General features: G+C 44.4%; 1 protein-coding gene across 7 annotated transcripts in view; it reads right to left on the reverse strand.

Moving 5' to 3' along the window:
- DCLK2 (doublecortin like kinase 2) overlaps positions 1–10351 on the reverse strand; it is an 84458-nt gene extending 74107 nt beyond the window's left edge. For 4 of the 7 annotated variants that reach the window (XR_004692494.2, XR_015947889.1, XM_035113963.3 and 1 more), the window contains exon 1: positions 8868–10351. Coding sequence is in view for 4 of the 7 variants with exons in the window: in XM_035113963.3 (XP_034969854.1) it covers positions 8868–9294 (427 nt within the window). In the remaining 3 variants the exon portion in view is untranslated. The remainder of the gene's footprint in view (positions 1–8867) is intronic. The other 3 variants (XR_015947890.1, XM_035113964.3, XM_088661096.1) reach the window with 1 other exon arrangement.
- Between the last annotated feature and the right edge of the window lie 6813 nt (positions 10352–17164).

A 17164-nucleotide genomic window follows, 5' to 3' on the forward strand; every position in this document is an offset into this window, starting at 1 on the left:
GAACTTTCCCACTGAAAGCAATGGAAAGTGGATTAATCTGTTCCAGACGGGTCCGCGGAGTACTCAACCTGAAGCGTACTTAGCCCAAGGTATGAGTGTAATTGGTTCCGGAAGTCCGTACTTAACCTGAAGCGTACTTAACCTGAAGCGAACTTTCCCATTGAAAGTAATGGAAAGTGGATTAATCCCTTCCAGACGGGTCCGCGGAGTACTTAAACTGAAAATACTCAAACCGAGGCGTACTTAAACCGAGGTATGACTGTATGTAATGATGGCATGAGCTTTTGTCACTTTATCAAATGCTACAAGATATAAGCCCTTGCACTTCCATTACATTGTAGAACTCATTAGAAACAGCTTCTCCCCCCCCTCCCCGAAAAAAGCAGCTAGTGTTTCCTGTTGAAAGCTACAATAACAGTTTTTATTGATTTCTGAGACTGTTGCAGTGTTGACTGCAGCAGTTCTGCTTTCACAGCTCTCAGAGTTCCCCTTCTATTTTCAGTACCCCAAGAGATACACCTGTCTGAGCAGTGAAGCTTTAAGGACAGTCAAAAGATTTCCTACCTTAGACTAGGAATTATGTATCAAAAGATATACTGAAATTTAGTTTTTTCTACAGGATACAAATGTTTTTAAGAACTCATGCTTTCTGAGTCCGCAGGATGCAAGAGAATGTTCCTAGAAAATATTTACTAGTGGTTTAACATAATGTATTAGCACTAATCCCCTTCATGGATCAATGCCTTGTCGTGGCGAAGGGGCTTGAATAACTCGGAGAAGCTATGAGCTATGCCATGCAGGGCCACCCAAGATGGACAGGTCATAGTGGAGAGTTTTGACTAAACGTGATCCACCTGGAGAAGGAACTGGCAAGCCACTCCAGTATCCCTGCCAAGAAAACTCCATGGACAAAGACAACAGGCATATAAAAGTTATGACGCTGGAAGATGAGCCCCTCAGGTCGGAAGGCGTCCAACATGCTACTGAGGAAGAGCGGAGGACAAGTACAAGTAGATTCAGAGCTGATGAAGCGGCTGGGCCAAAGCCGAAAGGACGCTCAGTTGCGGATATGCCTGGAAGCGAAAGGAAAGTCCGATGCTGTAAAGAAAAATATTGCATAGGAACCTGGAATGTAAGAACCATGGATGGAGGTAAGCTGGATGTGGTCAAAAATGAGATGACAAGGTAGTGTGGTTGCTGACCTTGAGCCAGACATCTTGGAGAGTGAAGTCAAATGGGCCTTAGAAAGCACTGCTAATAACAAGGCCAGTGGAAGTGATGATATTCCAGCTGAACTATTTAAAATTTTAAAAGATGATGCTGTTAAGGTGCTACACCCAATATGCCAGCAAGTTTGGAAAACTCAGCAATGGCCAGAGGATTGGAGAAGATCAGTCTACATCCCAATTCCAAAGAAGGGCAGTGCCAAAGAATGCTCCAACTACCGCACAATTGCGCTCATTTCACACGCTAGCAAGGTTATGCTCAAAATTCTACAAGGCAGGCTTAGGCAGTATGTGGACCGAGAACTCCCAGAAGTGCAAGCTGGATTTCGAAAGGGCAGAGGAACCAGAGACCAAATAGCAAACATGCGCTGGATTATGGAGAAAGCTAGAGAGTTCCAGAAAAACGTCTACTTCTGCTTCATTGACTATGCAAAAGCCTTTGACTGTGTCGACCACAGCAAACTATGGCAAGTTCTCAAAGAAATGGGAGTGCCTGATCACCTCATCTGTCTCCTGAGAAATCTCTATGTGGGACAAGAAGCTACAGTTAGAACTGGATATGGAACAACTGATTGGTTCAAAATTGGGAAAGGAGTACGACAAGGTTGTATATTGTCTCCCTGCTTATTTAACTTATATGCAGAATTCATCGTGCGAAAGGCTGGACTAGATGAATCCCAAACCGGAATTAAGATTGCCGGAAGAAATATCAACAACCTCAGATATGCAGATGACACAACCTTGATGGCAGAAAGCGAGGAGGAATTAAAGAACCTTTTAATGAGGGTGAAAGAGGAGAGCGCAAAATATGGTCTGAAGCTCAACATCAAAAAAACCAAGATCATGGCCACCGGTCCCATCACCTCCTGGCAAATAGAAGGGGAAGAAATGGAGGCAGTGAGAGATTTTACTTTCTTGGGCTCCTTGATCACTGCAGATGGTGACAGCAGTCACGAAATTAAAAGACGCCTGCTTCTTGGGAGAAAAGCAATGACAAACCTAGACAGCATCTTAAAAAGCAGAGACATCACCTTGCCGACAAAGGTCCGTATAGTTAAAGCTATGGTTTTCCCAGTAGTGATGTATGGAAGTGAGAGCTGGACCATAAAGAAGGCTGATCGCCGAAGAATTGATGCTTTTGAATTATGGTGCTGGAGGAGACTCTTGAGAGTCCCATGGACTGCTAGAAGATCAAACCTATCCATTCTTAAGGAAATCACAGCCCTGAGTGCTCCCTGGAAGGACAGATCGTGAAGCTGAGGCTCCAATACTTTGGCCACCTCATGAGAAGAGAAGAATCCTTGGAAAAGACCCTGATGTTGGGAAAGATTGAGGGCACTAGGAGAAGGGGACGACAGAGGACAAGATGGTTGGACAGTGTTCTCGAAGCTACGAACATGAGTTTGACCAAACTGCGGGAGGCAGTGGAAGACAGGAGTGCCTGGCGTGCTATGGTCCATGGGGTCACGAAGAGTCGGACACGACTAAACGACTAAACAACAACATTAGCACTAATTTTTCTCATATGTATTTTTTTCTTGATCACTCCACGATAATCCCCTACATGAAGCTTACAACTAAGCTCCCACATTCAAATAGTATAATAGTCAAACTGTTAACTACCTTATTTGTTACTTCAGAGGCAATTCAACTGCTGGTTTCTTTTTAAGGAGGTTATCATGTCTTTTCACCAGTTAGAAGACAGATTCATGACAGTTTAAAGTAGTATCCAGTCATTTTAACAAGACTGAAAGCTGTTTGTGACCAACAAACATTATATCTGGATATGAATTAATGATGTGCACAAGTTGTGAGCGACAATATGCCAAATCTGTCAGTCTAATAGTAAGTATTTAATTGGTCCCCAAAAAATGTTCCACCCTCCTCTTGACTGAGTATCAGAGCAACCTTTTCTTGTTAAAATATGAAATAATGCTTCATAGTACTACTACTCATTAGAGAAAAGAAATCCCCCCATATGGCTTATCAATATGCCTGTTTTTAATGGCATTTGGTGTCTCTACAGATGCCAAGTATATTGGCAGATCATAGAACTAGTGAATAAAGACTGAGGCATGAAATCAACATGGCATCTTTTTAGGTTATCAGAGATATCTCATAACTTGGGAAATTGCCCCTTTGCCCCAAAAGAACCAGTCAGGTATAGGATACACTATATACTCCCAGCTCAATAATAAAAGTTGAATCAAAATCTGTGTATAAAGAAAATCACTAGCAACCCACATAGGAAGTGAGAATCACAGTATCTGGAATGATAATACATTATTGCACATTTCTTTCTAAACTATTATACTTATGACAATTTCCAATTGCAACATGTTAAAGTTAACTATAAAAGAAGATGAACAGATTGCTTTACCATTGCAACCATTAGAGTAAAATATAAAGGAAGATACTTTTATTGCAAATATTCTATTTGCAGATAAACATGTACATTAGATTAGGTGTGAGTTGAGTGGTTAATGTGCCTTACAAATGGCCATTGTGTACATTCAGAGTGTTTGATTATTAATAATATTGTCATTTATCCATTTAGACCCCTAAGTAGTAGCAGTTGCCAGGACATTGTCCTGTTCGCTCTGTATAGCTCCATCCTTATTTCAGACATTGTGGTATATCACAATATTTAGCTGGTGGTATTGTGAGGTTTAGCTGCTGATAACATCGCAGTGTTTAGTTGGTGAGTTATCACAAAGTTTAGCTGGTGAGTTATTTTGATGTTGAAAATCAGATATCGCCAAGCCCTTACACACATTGTGATTCACGATATATTGCCAGCTCAAATATTATGAAACAATAAGCACGATGTGAACTTCAAAACAGTTTTGGACGATATATTGATATATCGCCCAGCCCTACTCAGAAGTAGGCAACCTGTTGCTGGAAGGCAGTCAACTATCTAACTGTGTTACTTGTAGTGTGCCTTCTTGCTGACATAAAACATTGTTCAGCTGTTCCTGCTGAGAGGGGTGGGGGAAGATTTGACCCTCCTCTCTCCTTCTAAGCAGTGATGAAAAAGAAACAGGGTTGCAGATACAGTCACATCTGCATTCATAGTGGGACTCCATTTACATGCACTTGCACACACATTTTACATATAATAAAAATGTAACTGTGTAATCATACAGCCTGTATTGGAGGATTTGTAGTGCTGCATCACAATCCTTGATTTGCATGTACTCAGAGTGTAATCCCCATTGGAGGATTTGTCATACCTCATCACAACCCTCAATTTGCATGAAGTTGGCGTGGGGTAGGGAAGTGAGAGAGAAGGTGTGTTGGAACAGCAGCAGCGGCTGTGGCATAGGAGCAAGAAGTGAGGGTCAATGACAGGCATTGGTAACCTCTGGCCCATGGGCTGGATATTGCCCATGGATGCTGTTTATCCGCCCCATGGGCTGCCCATGAACCGAGCCACCCACTCGGCAAGTCCCCCGCGCGCTGCGGTAAACCAGCGCAACGCGGCACAGGGACTCGCTGACCGGCGCTGGAAATCGCGTCTACGCAGCTGCAGAAGCGATTTCTGGCGCTGCAGACATTTTGGAAATGGGCAGCCAGCACCGGAAATCGCTTCTGCGTAGTCGCGGACATGCACAGAAGCCATTTCCGGTGTTCCAGACATGGGCAGCACGGCACTGGAAATCGCTTCTGTGCCTGTGCAGCCCATGTCCGGCCCACGGACAATAGTCCGTGGGAATCCTCCGGCCCATGGGCAGAGAACGTTGCCGACGCCTGGTCAATGAGAAGGGGAAAGTGATGGCTTAAAACAACAGTAGAGAATTTAATTTCATGCATTGTATTTTACTCCTGGTATTATGTGTTATGTTTAACATGAAGTTCCAGAACAGGTTTTTAACAAACACACACTCAGCTAGGAACAACATCCAACAACTGAACTTGGCCTTCTCTAACTGAACAAGTCCATTGATAGGCTTGCTCTCGATATTCTGTTCATCTTAAAGATACAGTAATATGTATCGCTCCAGGGTGTGTGTGCAAAGGGCCGCTACAGAAAATGAGTAGGGGGTGGACCAAGTGCAAGGGAAAATTTAAAAAGGGAGGAGGAGGAGGTAGGTAAAAGGGGATGGATGTGATAATGGTGTTTATGCAAAGGGGGCTGCAGAATGGGGTTGGAAAGGGGGAAAGGGAACTCAGTAGTTGCATGGAGTCAGAAGGGGAAGCTCTAGGGCAGGCATCCCCAAACAGCGGCCCTCCAGATCTTTTGGCCTACAACTCCCATGATCCCTAGCTAACAGGACCAGAGGTCGTGGAAGATGGGAATTGTAGTCCAAAACATCTGGACGGCCGAGGTTTGGGGATGCCTGGTCTAGGAGGTTGATATGGAAGGAGTGGCAGGGGGGATAAGCAGAGAGAGCAGGGGCACAGCCCCTAGCGTGCATGTGTGTGTGTGTGTGTATACATATACACAAACATATACATACATACATGCATACATACATACATACATACATACATACATACATACATACATACATACATACACACACTAGAGCATCCATTCATATCCAGACTGTATATGAGCAAACTGCATGCTTCTTGGAGAGTATATATGTTGACTGCAGAATGTCCATATTGCCCAGAGAATGCACATTCCCCAAGGCCTGTTGGAGACTGTGTATATTGACTGGGAAATGTGCATAATTTACTTCTAATGGACAAACTATTTGTACATTCTCCACATGGCATGGCTATTGTACACATTAACTACTCAGCTCAGCTGACCTCATTTGATAGATCTACACACACCTCCTTGACTCAAGGTAACACTTCATGCATCTGATGAAAAAGACTGCAGTCCACTAAAATTTATGCCATAATAAATCGGTTAGTCTTTAAGTTTTGTAGTCATTCCTCATAAGTATGAGTAAAATCTCCCATGCAGAAAGGGAAATCTACATTCAGTAATGCACTAAATCCTAAATACAATTACATTGGTCTTAGTGGGTCTTATTTTTGAGTAACAATGCATGGGACTGCATTTTTTTTAAAAAAATCTTCCCAAATTATAAATTATAAAGGCTCTTGGAACACAATCAAAATTCTGACTGTCATTTCTAGAGTTGAAACAAAATGTTTTACTAGCCAATTGTTCAAGCAAAGAAATACCTGTATAGTATTTGTTTGAGCAAGCTTTTAAGGTGAGAGCTCAGCAAAAGCAAGAAAGGAAGACAATGATGTAGGAGTTCAAGAATTGAAGAGTAGGTGGACTTTTCCAGTTATTAGGCAGCAATCTTGTCACTTGCATCTGATTTCCCTTTATAAATCTACAAACACACTGCCTTTCACCATAGTTATGCAGACTGCTTATTCAGTGTTTGTCAAGCAGTAGGCCAGGGACCACCTATGGCCATCATTGTACTTTTGAGTCATAGTTCTGCAGCCCATCTCCCCCATGGCCATGCTGTTGCCCTTTAATTGGTAGATGCCAGCACCAACAGACTGCTGACCATTTGTCTGACCAATGGACTACAATAAAGTTATACGGGCAACATGATGAGGGAAAAAACCCTACTTTGAAATCCAAAAATTATTCATAGTTAAGGACCTGAGGAACATAAAGGTGGATTGCATGTCCATTGCCTGCATCCTTATTTGGGCATGTCAGAATTATATTTTAAAATTATATTATAATTATATTTATTTATAATCATATTGTAAAAACATAGGTGTAGCAGCTCAATCTCCAACAGCTATAAAATAGTTACAGGTAGGTAGCCGTGTTGGTCTGAGTCGAAGCAAAATAAAAAAATTCCTTCAGTAGCACCTTAAAGACCAACTAAGTTTATATTTTGGTATGAGCTTTCGTGTGCATGCACACTTCTTCAGATCTGAAGAAGTGTGCATGCACACGAAAGCTCATACCAAAATATAAACTTAGTTGGTCTTTAAGGTGCTACTGAAGCTATAAAATAGGAGACGTGCACTTTACAGAGTATTATGGCAACTAAGTCATCAACAATGATAAACTAACAATGTTGCTGCCAAACTGGTACAAGATAATTTGATACTGACTTTTAGTTCCCCAATTCCAGGTGGGTTTTTTTTGTTTTAAATCTGAAAGCCTTTGTTCTATACAGTGCATGAGGACCTTGAGCACACTTTCCAGAAGAAGAATCTTGCCTAGGCCAAAAGCTTGCATATTTAATTTGCTCAATAATGGTCAGTTTTAATGTCATTAAGGGACCCAGGTGGCGCTGTGGGTTAAACCACAGAGTCTAGGGCTTGCTGATCAGAAGGTCGCCGGTTCGAATCCCTGCAATGGGGTGAGCTCCCGTTGCTCGGTCCCAGCTCCTGCCCACCTAGCAGTTCAAAACCACATCAAAGTGCAAGTAGATAAATAGGGACCGCTCCGGCAGGAAGGTAAACGGCATTTCCGTGCACTGCTCTGGTTCACCAGAAGCAGCTTTGTCATGCTGGCCACATGACCCGGAAGCTGTCTGCGGACAAACGCCGGCTCCCTCGGCCTATAGAGCGAGATGAGCGCTGCAACCCCAGAGTCGGACACGATTGGACCTGATGGTCAGGGGCCCCTTTACCTTTACCTTTAATGTCATTAGTGCCTTATGGGTATATAAAAAGCTGCTTAAATGTACTGCAAGGATCTACATACAAGTGTGTAGTTTTGGACTTAATATATAAATTGGGCATTACCTTCCTAATCCCCTTTGGAACCAGAATATAAAGAAGGCATCCGTTTGTTTTTGCTATGTTTTGCAGTTCCATATACAAAGTAGTGAAATGAGAATGAGCTCCCAAATAACCATCTTACCTACAGTACTTTATGCTAAATAGAATTACAATGACCTTTCCCTGCCCACCACCAAATATATTTCATATATATTTGTAGCCTCTTGCTCAACAAGCTTTCCTAAAACAATATGAATCTACTTGTATCAGTCCTTTAAAAAGGTCCAATGTGCACTGTGTGCAAATAAAAATAAGAAAAAATAAATGACGGTACTGGAAGGGAATGAGTTTAGGGATCAGCAGTTAATTCTGAAATTTAATTTGATTTGAAGCCTGCAACTACTATTTGTGCACCATGTAAAACTAGAGCGACTCAACCTGGAAGACTGACTGTTGACTATACCATACATACACCATACACAAGATTTCCAACACTTGTTTTTTTTAGACCCCAGCTGTTTTCACAAGTGATACTAAACTCGTTTTTCTCCATCTCCACACACACCTGCATTGCTCTAATGGCATTTTAAACACACGGGGATTCAAATTTTAGATCAAGGGAGTGCTGCATGGGAAAGGTGGGGTTATTTTTCAGCTCTTTTATGCCTTCTCAGCTAAGGAGCGTGCTGCAGATCCCCTGATGACCATTGATACCGGTAGCTGCCTACATCCCAGGCCATTCAAGAGCAGGAGCGCCTACCCGGATCGAGTGGGTGTGTGCGAGCATGGGAACCTCTGAGCCAGAGAGCAGCCTCGCTCATTAACAGAGGCAATGAGAATCAGCTGGAACAGGGTGACATCATCCAGAAATCGTGGGTAACAGCAAGAGATCTGTTGTGAAAACGCCCCCTGACGACCGATTAGGGTCTTCCCCGCCCCACTTGGGCGCAGGTGTTTCGTGCTCCTGCTTACCGTCCACCAGCTCGTCGAGGTTGGAGAGTTTCCGGCTGCCGTCGATGGTGTAGATGGTGCGGACGCCCTGGGGCAGACTGACATTGTCCGACAGAGACCTGGTGAGCTCGACAAGGAGGGCGTCGAAGGAGCGGAATCGGTCGCTGGAGATGGGGTAGACCAAGCCCTTGAAGTACTTGTCTCCATTGCGGTAGAAGCGCGCCTTCTTCGCCTTCTTCTCCGAGCTGAGGGCCTGCAAGGTGCGCGTGCGGTAGAAGCTGCAGTGGGCGCTGTGCGCGGGGCTCGGGATGAGCCCGTTCCCTTTGGGGCCCGAGCTGCTGCTGCAAGTGGAGCTGCCCCCTCCGCCGCGCCGGGAGCTCGAGCGCTGTTGCCTTTTGTCCCTCTCCTCGAAATGCTCCAACTCAATGTTCCTCCGCGGGCAGGCCATTGGAGAGCCGTGTCGCCCACACCGCAGCCCAGTACAATATAAACCCTCCTCTCGCAAGCGACACCGCTGCTTCTCCCCCCCTCAAGCCTCCACACGCGCCCTGCCCAAAGAGATGCCCGAGCGCGAGGGGATCCTTTAGCTCAGCATCCCGCCAAAAAAAAAAGAGGGCGGGAGACTGCGGTCCCTCAGCGGCTGGGCGTTAAAAAGACGCCACCTTCATCCAAGCAACAGCAGCAGCAGCTGTAGTAGCGCCAAGCTGTGCCGGGGACTCCGTGCCCATGGGGGGGGGGGAGGAGAGGAGAGGCAGCAGGTCGCCTTCTTAAGTCACGCGCGCGCAGGCACCACCAAGCATCCCTCGCGCCCTCTCACAGAGCCCCTGCTCAACACCTCCCGCCTCGGGGACGCCCGTCATGAGCCGCTGAGAGGCCGCCAAGCCTCCAGGCTGCTTCCATTCAGCCTTAGGCGCGCGCCCGCCTCGGGGAAAGCGGTGCTGGGGAGGCGGGGGGGGAGAGGACGCCGCTGGCCGCGTCCCCCCCTCAGTCACTCCGCTCGGAGCTACTGAAGAGAGGGAGGTGGGGACGACGGCGCGTCTGTTCCGCTCGGTGCCAGGGCACCCCCGCCCCCCTCTCCCAAAGCCCTGCCAGAATCCCCAACTAAATACGATGCGCTAAGGGGGGGGGAGAACCCACCCACAAAGAGGACGCCTTTCTACAGGGCGCCTAAGCTATCCAAATCCCTGCTGCTGCTGCTGCTGCTGCTGCTCCTCCTCCAAATGCATCCGCGCTCCCGCGAAGGCGCATGCACAACCCCACCGGCAGCCGTAGCCGGGCTGATCTCCCGGGCGATAAAAGAGCCCCTAACAGCGCCGCACTGTAGCGTTAAGGCTCTTAAGAGGGGTGCGGCGGTGCCTGTTGGAGAAAAAATAAATAAAGGAAAGCAAAAGGAAACAGGCTTCCCCTCCTCGCCCCCTTCCTTTCCTGTGCCGGCAACCTCTTCGGAAGCCAAGCGCAGAGAATCCAACAGGAGGAGCAGGCGGCGGCTGCAACCCGGCCAATGTGCACTAATAGCAATGCAGTATGTGATGTGACAGAGGCAAGGGGAAGTGGCTGCTGGGTCCTAGAGCGACTCGTATCCTCAGCAATCGCAGCTCTGCAAGGCAGACTCTGGCTCCGGTTGCCAAAGCTGCATTGTGAATACACTGAGTGAGCCCGATCAGGGAGCTCAGAAAGGAACACAGCAACAATACCACTGCACAGTGACAGGCAGCCTGGTTTCCAAGCAGGGAATCTTTCCCAGCCCTGCCAGGCATTGAACCCCCAGAACTTCTGCAGGCAAAGCACATGTTCTACCATCTACTACTAAGTATGCTTATATGTAAGTTTTATTCAATTTGGTACCCCTGCTCCTTATTGATTCCATTTTAGAGACTGGAAATAGACAACAGCTTGCTTAAAGAAAGCAGGTGTGTTAGGATTCACATAATATGTTACTAGATTCCATGAACCAAGGTCTTAATCCTCTGCCACTACAGGGATGACAGACTTGAACCCTAAAAACACTCCAAGCTTCCATCCCTTGCGTATAGTGACTGGAGTAAGTCCACTGAACTCACTTTGCTACTCTGTAAAGATGCCTAGGACTGGGATGCACATTGAATGAGAATGGCATAATAGCTCCTCTTACTTTGGATGACCTTGACTAGCACAAAAGTGGCAAGGTTGGAATACAGTACTAACATTCCTAACTCATGACAAACGAATACGGATTGTATTAATGATGGATTGTTGTTTTCAAACGTGGCTAGAAACGCCCCAGATCTGTGGGAGATTGTTTCCAGAGCCAAAGTGCTAAAGGGGAAAGCACTCTGCTGATGCTCAGTGGCACTTGCCCAACTAGCTTGCACGCAACAGGTCTGACGCTGCATTCTTGGGAGGGGGGAGTTCTGGGTGCGCTCTGGGTTTTTGCCACACGACTGGTGGACAAACAAGTCTAGTTGTGGAAGATCCATGATGAGATAGGTAGCCTATTTAATAATAATAATAAAAGCTTAAACACAGAGGTGACAGAGAGGAGGTGAGGCAAAATTGCATTGGGAGCCACAACTTTCTTAATTCTCTCATGTAGTGTTCCAGCAAACAGCTTCTCTAAGGAGAAAAGACAAGTTTTTTTCAGGGATGGGGTTGACAATATCAATTGGGGAAGTGGCATGGATGCTGAACACTTTGTTAAGCTTCTGGCATGAGGCTAAAACACACCTTACTTTATAGAATGGGATGGCAAACAATAGTCATAAAATAAGTAGAAGGTGTGCATTATGCAATGATAGGAGACTGATCTGTTTTGTTGCTGTCATGATTATATAAAATGCAGGATTGTTTCTGGACTTGGCATTGGTCCCAGATGCTTAAGTGGTGGCTATGGGCAGGACCATTCTCTTCTGCAATACAGGATTCATCTAGCCAATATCATTAATTCTGATAATCTGCAGACCCTTCCATCAAAAGTTTATATTAGAGTGCAAGGGTAGATTTGGGATACAGTACATGAGAAGGAGCAGATAACCATGCAGGTTACAAGCTCAGTATGAATTAATCACTGCAATGTACTCAATGTAAGACTACTTTTTAAGACCAATTGGAAGCTTCAGTGGATCTGCCATGTAGCAGTCACATTACCAGCCAGACTTAATACCTGGAGATTTGTTAAGCTAGTTCCTAAGGCATCCCACTAGTGGCAAGTTAATTTCTGGCAGAGTTCAAGGTGCTTGGTTTTAAGGTGCTAAATGGCCTGGGCCCAGAATATCTAAGGAAGCGCTTCTTCTCCTGTTAATCTCTCCATGTGTTAACAGACTTCAACAAAGCAAGTTGGGTGCAACTGATGCTAACAGTATAGTTTATTTATACTTACAGTCATACCTCGGTTTAAGTATGCTTCGGTTTGAGTACTTTCAGTTTAAGTACTCTGCGGACCCGTCTGGAACGGATTAATCCACATTCCATTACTTTCAATGGGAAACTTCGCTTCAGGTTAAGTACAGACTTCCAGAACCAATTGTGTACTTAAACCGAGGTACCACTGTATATATATATACAACCTGAGCCTGGTTTAATTAGCTATGATTGGATTTTAACACTTGCTGGATCCAGGGATTAGGGGTGTCTGGCACCCACAAACTCATAACATTATGCTAGGATAAGAATAAAGTATCCAAAAACACAGGCTGCAATCTGAAACCCTACTACTGCGATGATCTTGGTAACAACATCTCCTCCAAAGTAAATGACGAAAGGAGCAACACGCAAACACAGATACATTTAGGCTGCATTTCTAACCCCACTAGTCCAATGCTGCCGCTGCTGATATTCAAAGGAAACGGGAAATTGTGCAAAGAATATAAGAGAACAACAGAAACATTGGGCAAGACACCCTGCCCTCTCATTTCAACAGAAGCCCCAGAACTATCTGCCTCCCACCAATTATAATAATTATCAACACACATCTATTCTGGCATAAGGGGTTGTAATTCTACTCACATTAAACCTATTAAAGTTAGTGGATATGATTCACTTAGGTTCATGGATCGCAATGGGTTTTCTCTGAGAAGGATTAAACAGTCGAAACAGATTTTTTTTAAAAAAAGCTTTTAAAAAGTGAAGATATGGTATAGGATAGCTTGCAATTTGCCTCCAAAATTCTCCCCATTAAAAACACACACACACCCCAGGTTCTTTAGGTAAGCAAAGGCCCACCTTTTTCACAACTGTTTTAGCAAAAGAAGAAATCTGGGCTCTTGCATGAATTTCTCTCACTCATTTCTCTCACCTGTGGGGTTGTTGTTGTTGTTTAAAAAAAGAAAAGCAAAAAGCAAAGTGTTTACAAGAAAGTCAATAAAACCATCTCCACTTTCTGCCTCAGTCAAGGTGCCTAGACAAAAATCCTTCACTCACTTACTCACTCTCTCACACACAGTGGGGGAAGGCAATGAATGAAACTGTGCACACTCAAAAGTGCAAACAGTTTGGACCCTGTTTCTGGGGCTATGCAAGAACTGCTCCACTGGACTCCTCTTCCCTCCTCCCACCAGCTTGGAAACTTAAGCCTCCTCTTTTCAGGTCTGGCTTCTGGGAGAAAGAGAGAAGCAGGGAGAATGAGATAGGAATCCTCCCTCCCTCTTTCTATGCCTGGTTAAAAAATAAATGAAATGAAAAAAAAAACTTCCTTCCCATTGGAGACAGAGGAGGCATTTATTGCTAGTGAATTTTATGACTGGCTGAGCAGGTGGACAGAAGTCTATCAGGCACAGGAAATGTGTTTATATTATTGTGGGTGACAGGACAAAGACTGGACCATGGCTTTCATCATCGGGAGGTTTCAGAATCTTGGCAGGGCCAAGCTCCAATTTGCCCATAAGAGGAGTCCCTCTTTAAAACAATGGACTGTTTTTCATGCCATGGTAAGCCAAACCATGGCTTACCAGAACTTGCTCATTCCTGGACAGAAGCTTGCACCTGTTTTGCTCCTCCCTGGTCCTTTTAGGTCAGTACAGACTGGCAGATAAGCCAAGATTTGGCTTAGCATGTCATCTGAACCCAGGATCATGTTTAAGCTCCTAACCATGAGCTGATCGTGGCTAAGGAGGAGATACCTCTGATTTAGTGATAAAGAGTGGGTTTTCCCGGGGAAACTGTCCAGACAAATTGAAAACATGCTTTCTAGGCACAGACATAAGCAGAATTTGGATGAGCCTGAACCCAAATAACTCTCCTACAGCCCTCTTTCCTTTCTGATCTTTCATATCTTTTTCCCCGGACCCTGAGGAGGAACCATATATTAGTCTTATTTCAAATATTCCCTATTGACATTCTAGCAATTTCTTTTTTTTAAGCTCAACCAAACCCCCATATTTTGTCCTTCATTTTGGAATCACAGCTGTGTGCATTATCACAACTTACTGCACTGCATTTCTTTAACCCCCCTTCACGTTCCCCCTTCGCTCTGTTCAATTTACCCTCTAGCTTCTTCTATCTTTGGCTGCGTTCTGTCGTTCTTACTTTTGTTTATAACCTTGTATTATATAACTTCTCCTCCCTGCCTTACTTTATCTGTTTGAGCTAAAATATCCTTTGATGAGTCAGAGCAACTGTGCACCATGTTATTGTCAGGAGGCGTCCTACTCACAAGTAGAACCTTGGCACACCTGTGCCAATTACTGGTAATTGGCTAGATGATGAAAACTGGATGCACTGTTTTTGCAAGCAGAATTCTGTAGAAAATACGCGTATTCAATGTTATTTGGTTTTATAATGGGATGAATGTAGAATGGTAAAGTTGATTGCATTTTTCTGGGTTTATGCTGGGGCTGTTCAGAGACCTAGCATTTCTATCTGTGTTTGCATTTTGTGTGGTTTTGGGGAGGGGGGGGGAGGGAAGCTCTGCACTGTGGTTGACAGGCTTGCAAGAAAATGCATCCCCTAAGTCAGAGGGCTGGGAACTACTGAATACAATATCCTTCTGCGAGTCCTACAAACAAATAAAATGTTAAGACCTTTCCATCACAAGGATGGGGGCAGATTTGGGATGCAAGATAAAAGAGGTCAAACATACAAATTAAAATTACAGAGGTTATCAATTATTGCTTATTAATTTTACAACACACATGCATTGCTTTTCCTTTAGGGATATGTGTGATGAATATCATTCAAACAATAATGAATTACATTTTTTTTTGTCTTTGATTTAAGAAAGGCCCTATAGAAAATTAGGATGAGGAACTAAATTTAATTTCTCCAACCCTATATGCACTTACTTCTGAATTTACTTTTGAGTAGACATGCATATGAATGTAAGTCCCTTATTCTTGAGAGTTGACTGGTTAACAGTACAATCTTGCTCAGATGAATACGGCATTAATGATAACAAGCAAATGTCAGGATCTTTTTTAAAATATAAAATAAAAAAAATAAAGGGGGCATGACTTAATACAAATAGCTGTCATAGGGCATGGCATAATGCAAACTGGCTCTCATGGGTGTATAGCAGGCATCCCCAAATTTCGGCCCTCAAGATGTTTTGGACTACAATTCCCATCTTCCCCAACCACTGGTTCTGTTAGCTAGGGATCATGGGAGTTGTAGGCCAAAAATCTGGAGGGCCACAGTTTGGGGATGCCTGGTGTATAGCATTGTAACGGGAGTAGATAGATACATAGATACTTTATTGTCATTGTACATAGTACAACAAAATTGAATGCCTTCCCATAAAAAACAAAAAACAAAAACACAATTACAGCCACACACACACATACAGTACATACACAAATACATACAGTAGATTTATTAATTTTGTGGCTACAGGATTGAGCTTTGACATTCATACACATATATTAGCAATAAGCTTGTGTGGGCATAGGAGATCATATCTAATTATTATGGTGGTTTCTCTGGACTCCGTATTAAATCCTCTGTTCAGGATGCTTGACTTAAGCAAGAGTCTTTTAGAAGCATTTTCACTGTAACTGCCAGGTTTCTGGATCAGAAAACAGGACAGGTACAAAGAGTGAGAGAACATTTTGCGGTTAAAAAAGAGACATCAGCCAGTTTCAGGAGGCCTTGTGGTTTCAAAAAATCACTAAATGTAGGGATGAAAACCTTCTGTTGAAACAATATATTGTCATTCGGTTTGGGGGGGGGGAGAGATATTATTTAACCAATTGTATCACTAGATTGAGCATAACAGCCATAAAAATATTTGGTGCAATAGCAAGGGTATAAAAGGAAATGGAAATCTGGGCTCTTTGTTACATCCAGACAGATTCCCCACCAGGGAAAATCAAGGCCATGGAAATCATCCTTTCTATTTTGCTAAAGATGTTGTAAATGTTCAGTGCTCTTGCATGAAAGGGTGTGTAAGATTTTTATTTTTATTTTAAACTTTCTATCTAGTAAATAAAGTGCCCAGTCAGCATTTAACAATTTGCTTGTTGACCATGTATTTACTGGTCCAGTTGATGTCTTCCTAGTTCTCTTGCCTACAAGTTAGGTGTTATGTACTGAGCTGAATCCTAGAACAATAGGATTCAGAATCAGCGGGAGCTACCCAATCCAACTCCAGGTGGAAGTGAATCCGCAACCTGATTGGCCTGCTGGAGCAGCCAATCAGGCGGCTGGCAGAAGTGAATCTGCTACCTGATTGGCCTGTAGGAGCAGCCAATCAGGCTGCAGGCAGAAGTCAATCCACAATATAATTGGCCCACAGGTGTAGCCCTGAAGTAGCCAATCACGCAAGGCCCATTGTGTAAATAATGTATATAAGCAGATGGTTTTGGGAAAAGAGCCATTCGTCTTCTCTTCTTCTCCTTGATGACTATGAGCTGAATAAAGAGCATGAAATTCACTCTCGACTCCGAGTATATTTCACTGGCGACGAAGGTGGGATCCTGCTGAGCTGACCGCCACCACGCACTGCACCGCTGCATCGCACCGTGCATCCAGGCTTCAGCTCCAGGACCCAAGGAACCCAGAATGGCAACCGACAGCAGCTTCTCGCCATTCAAACCAGCATCAGGAGACTGGGAAGGGTACGCCGCCCGTTTCAACTTCCTCCTGCAAGCGAAAGAAGTCACCAACGATGCCATGAAGAGGGCGACATTCTTCAGCGTCTGTGGAGAGGAGACGTTTGAAATCGCCCGGGCTCTCCTTGCACCTAGAGATGTCGCTACCGTCTCTTACAAAACAATAATGGAACGGCTGAAGGAGCACTTCTCACCACAGCCCTCGGTGGTAGCTTGCCGAAATGCCTTCTACGCAAAGCGGCAAGCCCCGGGGGAAACCATAACTGGGTTTGTGACCTCCCTCCGCCAAGCCGCCCGGTT

The sequence above is a fragment of the Zootoca vivipara genome, chromosome Z1 (genome assembly GCF_965207765.1).
Source record: "Zootoca vivipara chromosome Z1, rZooViv2.hap1.1, whole genome shotgun sequence".
Taxonomy (NCBI): Eukaryota; Metazoa; Chordata; class Lepidosauria; order Squamata; family Lacertidae; genus Zootoca; species Zootoca vivipara.